This window comes from Schistocerca nitens, chromosome 5 (genome assembly GCF_023898315.1).
Source record: "Schistocerca nitens isolate TAMUIC-IGC-003100 chromosome 5, iqSchNite1.1, whole genome shotgun sequence".
Taxonomy (NCBI): domain Eukaryota; kingdom Metazoa; phylum Arthropoda; class Insecta; order Orthoptera; family Acrididae; genus Schistocerca; species Schistocerca nitens.
The window spans coordinates 309,646,040-309,663,112 of NC_064618.1; the positions used below are offsets into that span (position 1 = coordinate 309,646,040).

At 39.7% G+C, this 17,073-nt stretch overlaps 1 protein-coding gene across 4 annotated transcripts in view; it reads left to right on the forward strand.

The window, feature by feature from the left end:
• The window catches only part of LOC126260875 (serine/threonine-protein phosphatase 4 regulatory subunit 3), a 129,512-nt gene that overhangs the window by 13,696 nt on the left and 98,743 nt on the right, over nucleotides 1–17,073 (forward strand). For 3 of the 4 annotated variants that reach the window (XM_049958315.1, XM_049958314.1, XM_049958316.1), the window contains exon 3: nucleotides 3,225–3,430. In XM_049958315.1, coding sequence (XP_049814272.1) covers nucleotides 3,289–3,430 — 142 coding nt within the window. In that variant the 5' untranslated portion in view covers nucleotides 3,225–3,288. Of the gene's footprint in view, nucleotides 1–3,224; nucleotides 3,431–17,073 lie in introns of those variants that run through there. The other variant, XM_049958312.1, reaches the window with a different exon arrangement.

The following is a 17,073-nucleotide window of genomic DNA, read 5'->3' on the forward strand; positions in this document are numbered from 1 at the left end:
TTTTTAAAGAACGCTTTAAAACATTTTTGTAAAGTAGAGAAAATTGTACTCATGTAGTTAAGTCATAAGAGCTAAGTATCCCAGAATGTGGAATCCAACATTTGTTGCCTGGCCAAACTAATAAACCACTAAATGACGGTATGCCGATGAATCAAAATCGGCTGGATGTTTGGATCCAAGTCCAAAATGGTCAATGGAACGTAAACAAATTACACCGTGATCATCTTCTGGTGACACAAAGATGTATAAAAAAATCTTATAAAAGACCTGATACTAGGAACAGAGGGAGAGCCTATAGCAAAGTAGGGCACACTGTACAGTGTGTCTCAAGCAAATGGGTTATTAACAGAAAAGGAGATGTAAATAAAGTAAACACATAACTCCGTCTATGTGCATTACCGGAACAGGATACAATTACCTACTGTGAAATTCTGACAATGTGAAAGTAAACATCTGGTCTTGCTCAGGTGCAACCAAAGAATACGAAACATTTTGGAGAATGCATGAATAATCAAGTGAGAATCAGGAATGCTTGGAGTTTGCATACAATGTCTTAAAAGTAGTGTGGAAAATATAACAGTGGCAGTTAATCTGTATTAAAATTTATCACTAATTACACCCATACAGTGGTGTTAATGTAAAAGAAACAACATGAACTTAGGGTGATTAATTGACTCAAATGAAGACCTGTAGATAAAAGGGGCAAGGGGAATAGATCCAATTGAAAGTAATAAAATGATATATGCTAAATAAACCTAATAAATCTAAAATATAAATTGTAAAATTATTCTCAAAATCTATTCTTTTCACAATTCAGAAAGATGTAACAATTTTAGAATATATAATTTTTAAAATAAGCTTGAAAGTGTCATGTGTGGAAAACTAGATGTGTCTCTGGTAATGTTTCTAGTTCCAAAACAAAATTTAAAAAATTAAATTTACTTGGAAACTAAGGAAAATTCCAGCTTCAACATTTCTGTGCTTCATGAATGAATTTCGCAGGTATTTTGCTTCACTTACAACAATTTAAGCTTAGCCATTAGGTGTCACCCTAACCACTACTACTATTACTACCACCACCACCATAACATGTTCCAAAAAAAAAGAGTGAAATATTTATGACAACCAAGATTTTAACTTTCGTTGCTGTTTCTTTCACTCACAGCAAGTTAAGCTGTTGTATTAGGTCCCAGCCGAACCACAACCTCTGAAGTCATGACAAGAATCAACCAGTATTTATATCAATCTAGATTGTAAACTTCATAAGTGAATCCCATTGGCTACTGTGTAATATTACACAATTGGCTACAATCAACGATAACAAAATGCCAAATACAGCATGCAGTGGAAGAGCCCAGGACACTACAATTCAAATACACTCCTGGAAATTGAAATAAGAACACCGTGAATTCATTGTCCCAGGAAGGGGAAACTTTATTGACACATTCCTGGGGTCAGATACATCACATGATCACACTGACAGAACCACAGGCACATACACAGGCAACAGAGCATGCACAATGTCGGCACTAGTACAGTGTATATCCACCTTTCGCAGCAATGCAGGCTGCTATTCTCCCATGGAGACGATCGTAGAGATGCTGGATGTAGTCCTGTGGAACGGCTTGCCATGCCATTTCCACCTGGCGCCTCAGTTGGACCAGCGTTCGTGCTGGACGTGCAGACCGCGTGAGACGACGCTTCATCCAGTCCCAAACATGCTCAATGGGGGACAGATCCGGAGATCTTGCTGGCCAGGGTAGTTGACTTACACCTTCTAGAGCACGTTGGGTGGCACGGGATACATACGGACGTGCATTGTCCTGTTGGAACAGCAAGTTCCCTTGCCGGTCTAGGAATGGTAGAACGATGGGTTCGATGACGGTTTGGATGTACTGTGCACTATTCAGTGTCCCCTCGACGATCACCAGTGGTGTACGGCCAGTGTAGGAGATCGCTCCCCACACCATGATGCCGGGTGTTGGCCCTGTGTGCCTCGGTCGTATGCAGTCCTGATTGTGGCGCTCACCTGCACGGCGCCAAACACGCATACGACCATCATTGTCACCAAGGCAGAAGCGACTCTCATCGCTGAAGACGACACGTCTCCATTCGTCCCTCCATTCACACCTGTCGCGACACCACTGGGGGCGAGCTGCACGATGTTGGGGCGTGAGCGGAAGTCGGCCTAACGGTGTGCGGGACCGTAGCCCAGCTTCATGGAGACGGTTGCGAATGGTCCTCGCCGATACCCCAGGAGCAACAGTGTCCCTAATTTGCTGGGAAGTGGCGGTGCGGTCCCCTATGGCACTGCGTAGGATCCTACGGTCTTGGCGTGCATCCGTGCGTCGCTGCGGTCCGGTCCCAGGTCGACGAGCACGTGCACCTTCCGCCGATCACTGGCGACAACATCGATGTACTGTGGAGACCTCACGCCCCACGTGTTGAGCAATTTGGCGGTACGTCCACCCGGCCTCCCGCATGCCCACTATACGCCCTCGCTCAAAGTCCGTCAACTGCACATACGGTTCACGTCCACGCTGTCGCGGCATGCTATCAGTGTTAAAGACTGCGATGGAGCTCCGTATGCCACGGCAAACTGGCTGACACTGACGGCGGCGGTGCACAAATGCTGCGCAGCTAGCGCCATTCGACGGCCAACACCGCGGTTCCTGGTGTGTCCGCTGTGCCGTGTGTGTGTTCATTGCTTGTACAGCCCTCTCGCAGTGTCCGGAGCAAGTATGGTGGGTCTGACACACCGGTGTCAATGTGTTCTTTTTTCCATTTCCAGGAGTGTATGTCTAAAGAAATATTTCTACTGCTGTATAATTTTCCTGCAGGTTTTTTGAGTATATTGTTCCATACAGTCTTTTTCTTTCATTTGCATATTCTCTCATTGAAGGTATGTGTTGCAGCTTGTACCAGAATTTTGCATTTTCATGAGGAAAAGAAACTCATGTATTTTATTAACAGCACTAGTTGCTGAATGCATATACTGATTTTTAAATATTTGTGGTATTCTAAAACCAGAAATTGAATGTGAAATACAAAATTTCTTTGATGACCTGAAGAAAGAACTTCAAAATTTTGCAAATTGTCATGTGTTCACCTAAATTAATGGCGTTGCTGCCATTGGTCTAACTACTAAGATATTTCCTATGCTGTAGCCTTTCTAATTTTCCCCCCTTTATCCTTTAAAAAATGAAATTACTTTTTGGTTTCAGATGATATTTCCTGGGGCTGTGAAGTAGAAGAAAGTTAAAGTGTACATAATAGTATATTTGTGCCATGACGGACACCCGGAGACGAGTGAAGCTGTATGCATTAAATGCTGATCGACAGTGGGATGATAGAGGAACTGGTCATGTGTCTTCCACTTATGTTGATAGACTCAAAGGAATTTCTCTGTTGGTGCGCGCTGAATCTGATGGTAATGCACAACATTTTATCAGTCTCTTTATCTTCTTACTCTTACTCTTTTGTTATTTCCTAGCTATAACAGTAGGTTGCCTACAGAAACACTTGTTTGCATGCTTATGGAATTGCTGCTCTTTGTGATACATTCATTGACCTGATAAAACACTTAGAATTTTTTGCAATTATTAATAGTGATTCAGCAGAAACATTTAATGAGTATTGTAGTCCATTTGCATACATATGAAAAACTAATCATAAAACTGTATGTTAAAAATTTCCCCTTATGTTGGTGTATCTGTGGATGTGCAGCATAATCTTTTAATTGGCTATTTAGGTGTTGCTGCGATGTGCATTGCATTCCCTGTTCCTTAATTATGTTTGTATTACTCTTCATTTGATCATGTAATCAGTTTCATTTCATGAAATTTAATATTACACATTTTGCATTATACTTACCAGAATTTCAGTAGTGTGTTTTTCATGAAAAAAGTTCCACATAAAATTGTTTTTCCTATTCACTATGAATGTTTTGAATTATTTTCATATTTATAGGAAAGCATCTATTAGATTCTTTTAACGTATGTTGATACAACAGATAATTACAGTAAACATAAGTTCCAAGGGTCAGGCCTTTAACAATCCCCCCTAGTAATTAATTGCTTGGAATACTTACACTTTAATAAAGATTATTGCTGATCTGTTTCCATTTCTCCATCCAATCAGAGCTTTTACTCAATTTCTAATGACCTCTAAATTGATGGGATATTAGCTTCTAACCTTACTTTTCCTTTTCAAACTGTATGTCAATTATAGTCACAGAAAAATTGCAAGATATTGACAGGATGACCTCTATTGCTTTATAGCAAGTGAAATTCACACTCAGTTATTTGCTGATATGCTGTTTCACACGGCAGTTATGTAGTTGAATTGGACTGTTACATTGTTGGTTCCATCTATTGTTTAATTCATTATTTTTACTTCCAATTAAGAGCCACTGAAAGGAAAGTTCTCAGTAATTTTACCCACACTCTCACATTGAAAAACCTTCATTGAAACTAAAACTCTAAATCATAATAGTACTCCTCATAAAATGATCCTGTGGCTGTCAGACAATACATTAATCACCGGTGTCTGGCTATCTATTTTTGTGTTTGTTTTTAGGGCGTGTAAAAACTTATTTCATAAACTCTTGAGGGATCAGTGGTATGTCAAAAGAAATAATTTTACAACAGGAAATGTGGAGTGTTTCCTGCAGGGGCAGTAGTTAGTTGAGTTAATAATCCCGGAAATTACATCAAAAGAAAGTACCACAATGTTGCATTTTGTGCTATAATGTAGTGACAGTTCTTTCGACAAATAATTATGTAATTTATAATTGGCAAGTGACATCAATCTTCGTTTTCATCCTTCCCAGTTACTGCATGTAATGATCAGATGCTTAACAAAATGTTATTTAAAATAGAAAGTCAGAATTGACTATTCTGAATTACGTTAAGTCACAACCCATATTTTTTCCTTCAAATTACTTCCACTCTAGTTAGTGTTCCTTAAGACATTATTAATATATTATTTTTGAATTTTCACAGGGGGGGGGGGGGGGAATTGAAATTGACATCGGCCCATTTAAGGGATACAACATTTCTAGTTCCCAATTTTTCATTTTATTTTCATCTGTAGTGGCAAAAGCAAGCTTTTTAATACTACATCAGTGTTTGTTAACGATTCTTACCTTCTCTTCTTCTTCTTCTTCTTCTTCTTCTTCTCTTTTTTTTTAAAATGACTTTTCCTGCCTTCCATCACTGATACATTGTGTCCTTTATTTTTCTGCTTCATATTGTTTGTATTCTCCTAGGGGCTCCCTGTTATAAAATTTTTGGCAGCTTGATGTTTAAAATATTTTGCTTTATTTGTGTGTGTTAACCGTATTCCAGTTACTGTTTTGTTGTTTAGTAAATAGATGTTCCTCTTCTGTTTCTGACCATGCTGGGAAAGAAGTGTTAAGGATTCTAGTAATTTCTGATGTAATTAGAAAGAAGGAAAGAGAAATGATGCAGTGTTCTGTACATCTAGGAAAGTACGATAGAGCCGTGCATCTGCATGGCGAACGTGCATGGCCTGCACGCATTCCCCATCACTTTGCACTTGATACAGGATTATGCAACCTACAGTTTCTGCACTCATCATGCGGGTGGGCACTCACTGAGTACAGGCCCACAAATTAGTGGCTCTGCTGCACAGCAAAGGAAACATCAAATCTATCAGCGTCTTTGCAACATAGTGGCACTAATGGCCCCAGCAAGTGTTGGAATGCATTTAGATTAATAATTACCTTTTAGCTATCGATTTTCCATGTTATCTATGGAGAATACATATTCTGCTCACGTAAGGTTCACCAAATATTTCCACAGTTACTGAGTATGGCTGTGTATAATGAAAATTAAAGTGATAATTTAATTTTTGTGAATGAGTAGCTGATGAAATAACGTTCACATTCAATCTGCAGTTAAAATCTCACTGACATTGAGGCGTATTTTGGACATAACAAATGAAAAACATGTATGTTGAGGAGCATGACAAGTTATTATAATTGTCAACTTTTGTTTTCATTTAAGAAGAAAACTTAAATCCAACTACACTGTAGTTTTTTGTGTATAAATCAAGCAAATTAACTTCTAGGGCTCACAATTGGTGATGTTAACTGTAGTGACCACAAAGAAGAAGAAAGTGCAAGGGGTAGTAGCAAGCAGATATAGTCATTATGTGAATAAATTTTGATCTCGATAATTATTTGAATAAGCAGATCATTCAAAGAGATTTATTCACGAATAAATTTTTTGTAACTTAAATAATGAATGATACAGAATGTCACTCTATTTTCGTTGTTTACTTGTACAGAATTCCGTAACTAGTAATACATTCATTTGCATGGCCATCTCCTGCAGCAGCTATTCAAATCGGTTATTGGTTTGTCTATCTTAGCTGATTGCAATTAATTAATTTTTTTGGACCAGACACATTCCGCTTTTATTTGTAAAATGTCTTCCGTGGTCATTGGTGTCTCTTTCTCGCGGTCACATATTCTGCAAACCATGGCTTTTTCCTCCTTTGTTTGTGAAGATTGAAGTCAAAAGAAACTTCATTGTACATATACACTTTGCCTTACGAATACAGTACAATTCCACACTCAGCATAGTAGTACACAGAGTGCAAACACATATAACTGCAGTTCTATTTCCAGAAGTGAGTTGAAGTGGAGATAGTACCAGTGCACCATAACAGTGTGTGCAAAAAGACAAAAAAACTGCCAAGTGTATATGTACAACTATTTCTTTTGACTCCAACCTCCACAACAAGGGAGGAAAAAGCAGTGGTTTGTAGGATATGTGAACAAAAGGCAGGAACACCAATGAGCACAGTAGATGCGAAATGCGCCTGGTTTAAAGAATTCTCTTGAATTAATTTCAGTCAGCTTAAGGCAGAGAAACCAGTATAATTGATCTGTAACTAGTGTTTATTCCTGTGGCTCAGTGCAGTTCCTATTTAATAACTTAATGGTTTGTACGGAAATATGTTTCAATACGGTATGTTCCAAACTACAAAGCTAAAAGTTCGGGGTTCAATCCACCGTTGATACTTCAATCTTTTTTGGTTACTTATTGCTTCTTTCATAGCTAAGAACAAGGAAATTGCCAAGTCAAGTTGCACTATGTTCCAGAGTACATGTTGAAATGTAGGTCCCCCTCTAACTGCCTACATTGTAACAAATGCAACATAAAAATACATTCACCAGCAGATGCTTTAGCAACTACACTACTGATACGACCCAATTAGAGTTGCTCTGTACTTACCGCTACTTCCTCCCTCGCCCTGCTAACGTGTTGAAGTACTCTACGTGCATAGCCAGAGATAAGACTGCAGTGAACAGACACTCTTAATCTGCAACTCTTTCCTCCATTTTACCCAAATTGCTGACACTATTGGATATGGATGTTTCATTGCTATAATTATGTAATTGGGTCTTGTTTGTAGTGCCAGAAAATAAGTGAACACTCTAAGAAACTCAGAGGTTGCAAATGACCAACATCAACCAGCTAAAGTCTCCTAAAGCAGTACTGGAATGCTGCTGAACTCCAGTGTCATCCAAAAGAGTTTAATGATTACCTCTGAGTAAGCTTTGTGATTCAGATATGTAGACTTCAGAGTTTGAAAAATTTTCAGGGTAGCAATTCTTCTGGAAAACATGGAATTCTCAGGAAATTATGTTGTACCTGGAAAAATCGGTGAAATGTCAGGGAATTTCAGGAATTTCATACAATCTCAGGGAATTCTGCGTTTTTAACCACTGAAACTGAATTTTATTGAGTTTTCAATGTTGGCAGTGTAAGGAAAATATTTATTGCCACTTACCGTAAAGATGACACGTTAAGTTGGGAACGGGCACAATTAAAAGGCACTTACACATTAGCTTTCTGCCATGGTATCCTTCAGAAAAAGAAACACGCACACACACATGACTGCCAGCTGGCAATTATTGCAGCAATGTCTTATACACATTAAAAAAAAAAAAAAACAAATAGTTCACCTGTATTGTATTGCTATCCATGACGAAGGACGGTTCACAACAAACTGAAGACACATAATAAGCCAAAGGAATGTCAAAGGAAATTTATTCTATATGTGGTTTGGGAGTGAAGCTAACATGAAATCACAATGATGTTATTTACCAAAGACTACAGCGGAATTGATACTATCTCAATTTTTGCTGAAGAAGAGGGTGATTTGAAAGTCGTGTATTGTTATCCTTTAATAAAGAAGATGTAGAACATATTTTCTTCAGTGTGTCACAATGGCAATTCATTCAAAAATCAAATGAACTTTCTGATGAGATTGATCAAAAAAGAGTTGTTCTGAAAACTGATTTAAACTCGGCAAACCCTGCATTTTTATAGGAAATGGTAAAGAAGTTGAGCAATGAAAATTATTTAATTTCAAATTTATCTATTATTTGCAACAATTTCTGTTCACATATGATGAGTAAATGTGTTTATTCGTCTAAATTAATTATGTTTTGAATGAAGATCTTTATTTGTTAATCACAAATATGGATTTTTACCTGTCTTTGCTATTTGAATAAAGATTGCTCAACTCTGATGGAAAGGGAAGCACATCGCACATACATACGCTGCAAATCGCTGCACATGCGCAGATGAGTGCGAGTGTATGTTACCTGCACATCTTTGAACAAGCATGTGACATCCATGTGGCTGGGGAGAAGCTCTCACCCGGTTGTGCTATTAGGCAGGTCAGCATTAGTCGTCTTTGGCAGCATCTGACAACCTTTGTGAAATGTATTAGTGTTCCCTCCAGCATACCACATGCTGGTGTAGGCCAATTGGATGGATCCCAGACGTGCAGGGTAATTGCATAACTTTTAGGGGGAAATTATTGTTCTGATTATTGGGTCTATAATACATTGTTTCACATAAAGACATTCCTTAAAAAAAGAGAGAGAGAGCACGTCTCCCCACTTTGCAACCCCTGTGTGCATGGGGAGGAGGGGGGGGGGGGGCTTCATGATAGCTTGAACTTTGCTGGGACACTTTTCAAGTAGATGTCTGTGGTGGAATGGCAGCCCATTCTCCCTCATGAACCAAAACCGGATAAAATAGTGATGTTTAATACTGAGATTGATAGTGAAGTTGCAGTTCAAACTCATCGTTAAGGTATTCCATTGAGTTGAAGCTGAGACTGTGGGAGGCCAGACTATTTCAGAAATGTTATTGTCCATTTAGGCAGCTTTACAAGGGTTGAAATGTCCCCAGCAGATTTTTTACTCACTTGACACCCAGTTACTAATTCATGCTCTCCTGATCAAACCATTTCATTTTTCTGCTTCCCTACTGGCAACACATTACTCCCCTCCTTTTATACTGGTAGGTCTGCCTCTTGTGAGGTCTCATGGCTGTCCGTAATTGTTATGGACTTATGAACACAGTTACTGAGTCATAGGGAGTTACTAAAAATTATGGAAAAAGACATTTTACAGTTTGATGTTAAAAAAAAAAGTTGAAAAAGGTGCTGGTTACATTTCACTAATCATATGCTACTTAAATGTTTTGTAGATCATAATGATTTCCTTCCTGAGCACACAGCAAACCTATCTGTGAATGATTTCATCACCATGGTGTACTAAAAAGGCATGTTTAGATTAGTGTCCTAAAGGCATGTCTACGTTGAATTAAGCCCGTTTTACACAAGTGATTTTCTGGTCAAAATTGAGTACTCGAAGTGTGTGCACCTTTTGTGCCCTCGTGTAAATCAGCAACCAATCCCAACGTGAGTGTGTCTATGACGTCATTGATCTATAGATTGTTCTGAGTATGCTGCATGCTGCACATACACAGAGGCAAGTGACGATGGACGTGTCTGCTAATGTCTGAAGTAATAACCTATTCTTGTCGAGCTCACTCCTACTATAGAAATGGATTTTGTGTTTTTGTTTTTGTGGCACATTGAAAAGTTACACAATGCCCTGGTATTTTTTCCTACTACTAGTGTTCTACAAGAGAGACGAAGTATGTGAAAGAAAAAAGCATTTATGTTTTACAGAGAAAAAAAACCTACACTATGCATAAATAAGAATGTAAATGGATTAACGTTTTTACTGAAAATTATTTCGCAGTGAAAAGTCCATAAAAAGAATAGTCCATCATAACGTCATTTTCACCATTGAGGTGCGAAACTGGGCAGCAGACAGCTCTCACAACACCAGCAATTTTGGCGCTGACATGTAAACAAAAATGACCCCTCAAAGTGGATGAGATTCAGTATGAGAATAAAGTGCCAGGGGTGATGGAGTAGATGAACAAATTGTGATTAGAACGTCATTTGTGTAAAAGGGGCTTCAGAAACATCTTCTGAAATGAAATGTTCGCAGCTAGTACTGGACTGCCGATGTTTGCCACATGTTCTCAACATATTGGCAACACAAAACAGTGTTCCACAGCTGCATTGGTACAGATCAAAGAAATGTTGTTCCTGGCCTGCTACCACTAAATGCCACTACTCAGCTCTAGTGTTCGTTTTTACTCTGTCTGTAATGTTGCATGGCAACATGCAAGAAACAAAATTTACGAATATGAGGCAGAGGAGTGCCTCTGGAATGTTCGGAGTCATTGTTATTTAAATATTAAATAGAAACGTTGCATCGCACCATCAGCAGTGATGTAGATAAAAAAGATTAAGTCTTTCATTTCCCAATACTACTGCAGCAGCGGCATCAACAACGAAAAACAACAGTATTCATTGTCTGACTTCAGAAAAATTCTTAGTCAGCAAGTTATGCACACTGCCACCGTACGAAAGAGTGGTGAGGGAAAAATATCTTAATTATCCTTTCTATGAGGCAGAACAAGAGTACAGTGTGTTAACTTTATGATGACTGAAGTGCAGAGTGGGCAGTGCGGAACGGAGGTAGCAAGTACTGCCCAAACACGGGCCAGCGTAGGATGAGAACCATGTTAGGGAACAAGGCACACACATCCCCTGCAGTGTTAGGGGGGAGGGGGGATCTCAACAAGATCCCCCCCCCCCCCCCCCTGCTGCATTAGTACCTCAAACTGATTGCGATGCTTCTGTGAAAGCGTGCACAGAAGTAGAAATTGCTTTAAATGTTGTTTGTTAATGAAACTCGGATCGTCTTATGCATTAACATGGTTAATAAAGATGCTAACTGCAGGAATTAAATACACTCATTGCCAGGAAAGAAAAGATATGAAATAGAAATAAAATTTATGACACAACAAATAACAGATTTTTTTTTGCATTTGTGAAAGTTGTGTTAATTTTGTAAAAAAAAAGTTCATTCACTTTCACTGTCGTGATCGTCATTTATGTTTCTGATTCTTCCTTTATTGTGTGTGATGTGGCTGTATTGATGATAATTTCACAAACTGTAATATGAATGTGTTTCAAAATAATACAATAACCAGCTGTGTATCCATACTGAGCAACGCAGCAGTAAAGAAAGGTACAATCTAAAGTAATTTGGACCAAAAGGAGGGCTTCTTCAAAGCAATATCTAACGAAATGTCCTAAATGGAAACTCATCTTTTCAGAGGTTTTCCTCTTAATGCTACAGATACTTTGTCCTGTGTATGTAGCAGGTATCATAGGATATTTGTAGACTTAAGTGGAGTAATTCTTTCCGCTCCCTTTCTGTTTTGCAACATTCAGTTGCAGGCAGTATAGTTCTGTGAGCATAGCTGATTTCCTTTTAGCAGTCAGCTGGTAGGCATTGTAGGTGACTCAAGAGACAGGCCAGGATCTACCTCATCACTCGTTTTGATAACATGTTGCACAATAAAAAAACACTGAGAACTGTGAAGTGCAAAACAGTAACAAAGCCAACAACAAGTCATCTCTCACAATATGGTCAGCTACCTGTTGTTGACTGCAACCAAAAAGCAAATGACTGTCACCTGAAGTCTTCCGACTTCTACCAATTCAGGATGAGGGTGCAATCAACCAACTAAAAGTTAACAAGTTGTACGTGTGATGCAATAGTCAGTAGTTAATGTGGATGTGGTTGGGGTGTCATCATCAATTGCAGATTCCCTGTTCATATTTATTGGAAGTGAGAGTTACATTGAGGATGAAGTAGTTTCATGTATTGAAAATAATCTTTTGACTTAGTTTGAGAATAAAAAGTTAATGATTAAATATATCTTCTTTATTTAGGGTCGGAAAATTATGTGAAATATAGCATTTAAAGGTCTTGACCATTTTTAAAATTTTCCGACGGGGTGGGGGACCCCTGAGGGACCCCTCATATTTGTCACGTGATTACTGGTAGCCTATTCCCAGGGTTGGCAACTGTAACATCTATTGGTCAATTCCACATCATATAGGGGTGCCCAGATACTTTCGATCAGATGGTGTGCTGTCCGTGTACCTATATTTGTCTGTCCAATTTCTGTGATTGGTCTTCCAGAAATGTACATTCCTCTTTAACTGAACTGCTACTGTGGTATACATTATTGCAGTATCTACACTCTTGGAGAATTTCAACCCACATCATCATTCATCAGTACTACAGTGTCCCTCTTCTTACAATCTGGTATCAGACTTTGGAACTTGTCTCACCATGATGTGTTCCAGCCAATATCATCCCATGTCTCCAGGCCTTTATTCAAGTATATATCCTCGTCTTGTGACTTTTGAAAAGTGTATTTGCTATCACTAGCTGAAATTTACTGCAGGACTGTTTTTTCTCCTGTCATTCCTACTACTGAGCCCATATTCTCATACAACTCTTTTTCTTCTATTCCTTCCCCTACTACAACATTTCAGTAACCCACGATTATTAGATTTTCATCTTTTTCCAGCTACTGAATTTAAAGTTCAGTATCCTCATATATTTATTTTTATCTTTTTATCTTCTGCTTGTGACATCAACGTGTATACTCCAACTGTTGTTGTTAGCAAAGGTTTCTCTCAATTCTGATGAGAATATTCTTATCATTGAATTGTTTGCAGTAAATCACTCTCTGCTGTACTTTCCCATTCATAACAAATTCAACCTCCATTATACAATTTCTGCTGGTGTTACCACCCTATATTTGTCTGACTAGATTTCCATATCTTACTTCCATTTCATTTCACTGACGGTCACACTCTTTTCTAGATTGAAACATAGCATTTTCCTTTTCAGATTTCTTTAGCCTTCTTATTATGTTTAAACCTCTGACATTCTGTACTAAGACTCATAGAATGATACCTTTTCTTTCGTTATTCAGTCTTTTTCTCATGGTCTCCTCTCCCTTGGCATTCTCTTCTGAATGGGAGTCTAATCTGGAATCTTTTGCCAATGGAGAGAGCATCGTGACGCTTTTTTCAACTTCAGTCTCATGTCCTGTGGATAGGCTTTATGTGTTGTTAATGCAGTAGTTTCCATTGCCTTTTCCATCCTGACATTGTAGATAATCCATTCACTTAACTTGCTACTAGTTTAACATGTTTGTTATGTTTTGTATGGCTTCACAGTATTACTCCTAAATATGATCTTGTTTGGTAGAAGTACCGGGTACTACATCACCCTGGCTCCAGTTCAGCAGCTCAGAAGCTGTTGCCTACATGGACAGGAATTAGAACACAAGCAATACATTGTTGCCTGTGGTGCGTGTGTTCTGAACCATGTATGGGTCCAATACAGCCATAAGTCGCTGAATGTCAGACATCCACCAGTGTTTCCTGCAGATGCTGGTCTAGACCCAACAAAATAGCTGAAAGGATTTGAACAAGTAGTCAAATACAACAAATGAAATGATGTAATATATTTGGAAAATGTGCACATTTTTACTTGGACCGCACAGCCCAGCAGTGATTTGAGAAAAATGAAGAGAATCTTCTTAGCTGGATCAAATTGCATGCCAAATTGAAGAAAATGTTTGACAACAATCAGCAGTAAGAGTGCTTAGTGGAAGAACGGTTGTAGAACAGGGCCACATTGTGGAGAAATGACACAGTCCAAACACAGAATGTTTTAACACAATCTCACACATGAAGGGAGTAGCAGAAGACTTGTACCGAGCTCTTCTGGTACTGAGGGATTCATCAAGTGGTGCCTGCACATCATGAAAATGCAGTGGGAAAGAGTCGGATGGACTCCCAAGTGTGGCCCCTGTGGCAATTGTGAAAGACTACCATGACTTCACTTCTCATATGCCATGTTGTAAGAGCAGACATAAAGCATTTTGTGGCAGCCAAAAATAACGGGATAGAGTTCACAAGCATTAGCAGCCATGACTGAACCACCTGTGTCAGAAAGTAATGGAAAACATTAAAAAACAGGTGTATCAAACCATAACTCAATTCACCACAACCAGTGAAATGCTCAGTGTAGAGTGGACTCCACAAACTTGGACTTACACCACAGCCATCAAACCATAAGCCAGCATCAGCAATGCAGGTACAAGCTACTCCTTTGCCAAGTAACAACTATCCAACATCAGCAATGCAGGTGCAAGCATCTCCTGTGCCAGGTATAACACCACACAGAACAACAGACATTAGGACAACGAAGGATAACATGCCAGTATGTTCTCTCTAACGTACTGTAACCGTTCCCCACCTTTCAAATGCTTTTTGTCACCAGCTCAAGAAGACTATGTTCCACGATACAAAAGTAATTGTGCTGAAGGTCATAAATGTGAAATCATCCAGATTTGCATAGGAACTTGCAGGCATCAAAAGCAGTCATAGACTACACAAGATCAGTGCTCGGAATTGAAAAGTCTTTTCCGACATACATACATACATACATACATACATAACAAAGATTGCTCTGGATGATTGTTAGCCATTGAAGATGTCGTTATCTCACCATTGTGAATAAGATGAGTTCCAGTTGCTACTGAAGATGCTCAGTTAAACTGTGAAACCTTTAGTGATTGCAAACAGCTACTAAGTCTCACAAAACCTCTACGTACTAATGATGGCGATCATCAGCATTACACATGGTCGAGGAGAGCTTTGGATCACTGCCACAAGCATCCACTACCAATCTGTAAAGGTATGTGCGTAGGAACAGCCGAACCAGTTCAGTATGGGCAGTTTAGTGCCATTGACAAGTTATTGTGTTGCAGTACCTCCACAGTCAACATAGTGGAGGAAGCTACTATCGAACTGCCAATAGCATCCGGCCTGGCCGAGGAGCGACATCGGTGAGTGTTAGCTGTTCTATGCAAATTTTTGGATGATTTCAAATCCATGATGGAGAAACAACAGACCATACCAAGTGGTCAGTGGTAAAATACCACATCAATACTGAGATTATGTGCTCATATAGGATGCCACCAAATGAATGATGCATGTTTGGGAGGAAGTGGAGCAGTTCCATAAGATGACATCCTTGAACCTTCCTTCCCTATTGTCCTTGTAGAAAGGGACAGCACATGGCATTTCTCTGTCAAGTACCGACAACTGAACAAAATCACAATGAAAGATGTCTACCTGTTGTCATACGTTGAAGATATCCTAAACTGCTTGAAAGGAGTAGAGTTTCTCCTTTACTCATATGCTGTCAATACAAGCCGAAGCTGGAAATGGAAAAACTTACTGAAAAGAAAAGACATGCTGCTACACAATCAGTTGTGGCGAATATCGCTTAAAATCCAGCGTGTATTTTGAATATTCCTCAAGTTGAATTATACTATACATTGTGGAATTGGACAGTTGTAGAAATACTATCATAGATTTATTAATTTCTAACCATTATTTATATACACTAGTCAGCCAGTACATTATGACCACCACCAACCTACTCTCAAGAGAAGCCCATCCAGGCGATAGTAGCATCACCGGAAGAGGAATAACTGCTAGTCAGACATGCGCATGGTGCATATAGTGTCTGTTAGCATGTAGAATGGGGAAGGCGTGCAATCTATCTGAGTTTGCCGAGGGCAGATCATGGCGGCCTGGAGGCACGGCACAAGTGTTTTAGAAACTGTGAAACCTGTCAAGTGTTCAAGGAGTGCTTGTGGTGAAACCAAGGTGAAATTTCATCATGGGGTTAGGCAACCACTCCTCAATACAGAGATCGGACATTGTAGGCTGGGCAGACTGGTAAAATGAGACTGGCCATGAACTGAGGCGGACTTTAATGCTAGGCAGAGTAAAAGTGTGTCTGAATACAGAGTGCATTGAACACTCCTAATAATGGACCTCGTTAGCTGACGATCCATGCATGTGCCAATGTTAACACCACATTGGCAACTACGACTGTAGTGGGCAAGTGACCATCTAAACTAGATGTTGGCTCAGTGGCAGAGCATTGTGTGGTCTGATGAGTCCCGATACCTTCCTCATCATGCGAATGGGAGGATGCAAATCTGCTGTCTTCCAGGGGAAAATCTCCTTGATACCGGTACTGTGAGACTGAGCCAAGCTGGTAGAGACACCATTATGCTCTGGGGAACATTCCTGTGGGTGGGCATCCATGGGTCCAGTGGAGCTTCTGCAAGGCACTAAGACGGCCAAGGAGTATTGTACACCAGTTGCAGGCCACATTCACCCCTTCATAGCAATCATGTTTTCTGACAGCAGTGGCACCTTTCAGGAATGTAATGCACCATGTAACAAGGCCAGGAGTGTCATGAAGGGGTTCGAGGAACACAGTGGTGATTTCCAATTGATGTGCTGACCTTCATCTCCCAGATCTGAGCCTGATCGAACACATCTGGGATGTGATTGAATGTGCGATCAGAGCTCATAACACCCATCCCTAGAGTTCATGGGAATTCGGTACGGGTGTGCAGATGTGGTGCCAGCTCCCTCCAGTGACGTACCAAGGACTCATTGCTTCCATGCCACAGTGCGTTGCTGCTGTTATCCAAGCCATACCGGCTAGTGGCTAGGTGGTCATAATGTTTTGGCTGATCAGTGTATGTGTTGTTGTTGTGGTCTTCAGTCCTGAGACTGGTTTGATGCAGCTCTCCATGCTACTCTATCCTGTGCAAGCTTCTTCATCTCCCAGTACCTACTGCAACCTACATCCTTCTGAATCTGCTTAGTGTATTCATCTCTTGGTCTCCCTCTACGATTTTTACCCTCCACGCTGCCCTCCAATGCTAAATTTGGGATCCCTTGATGCCTCAA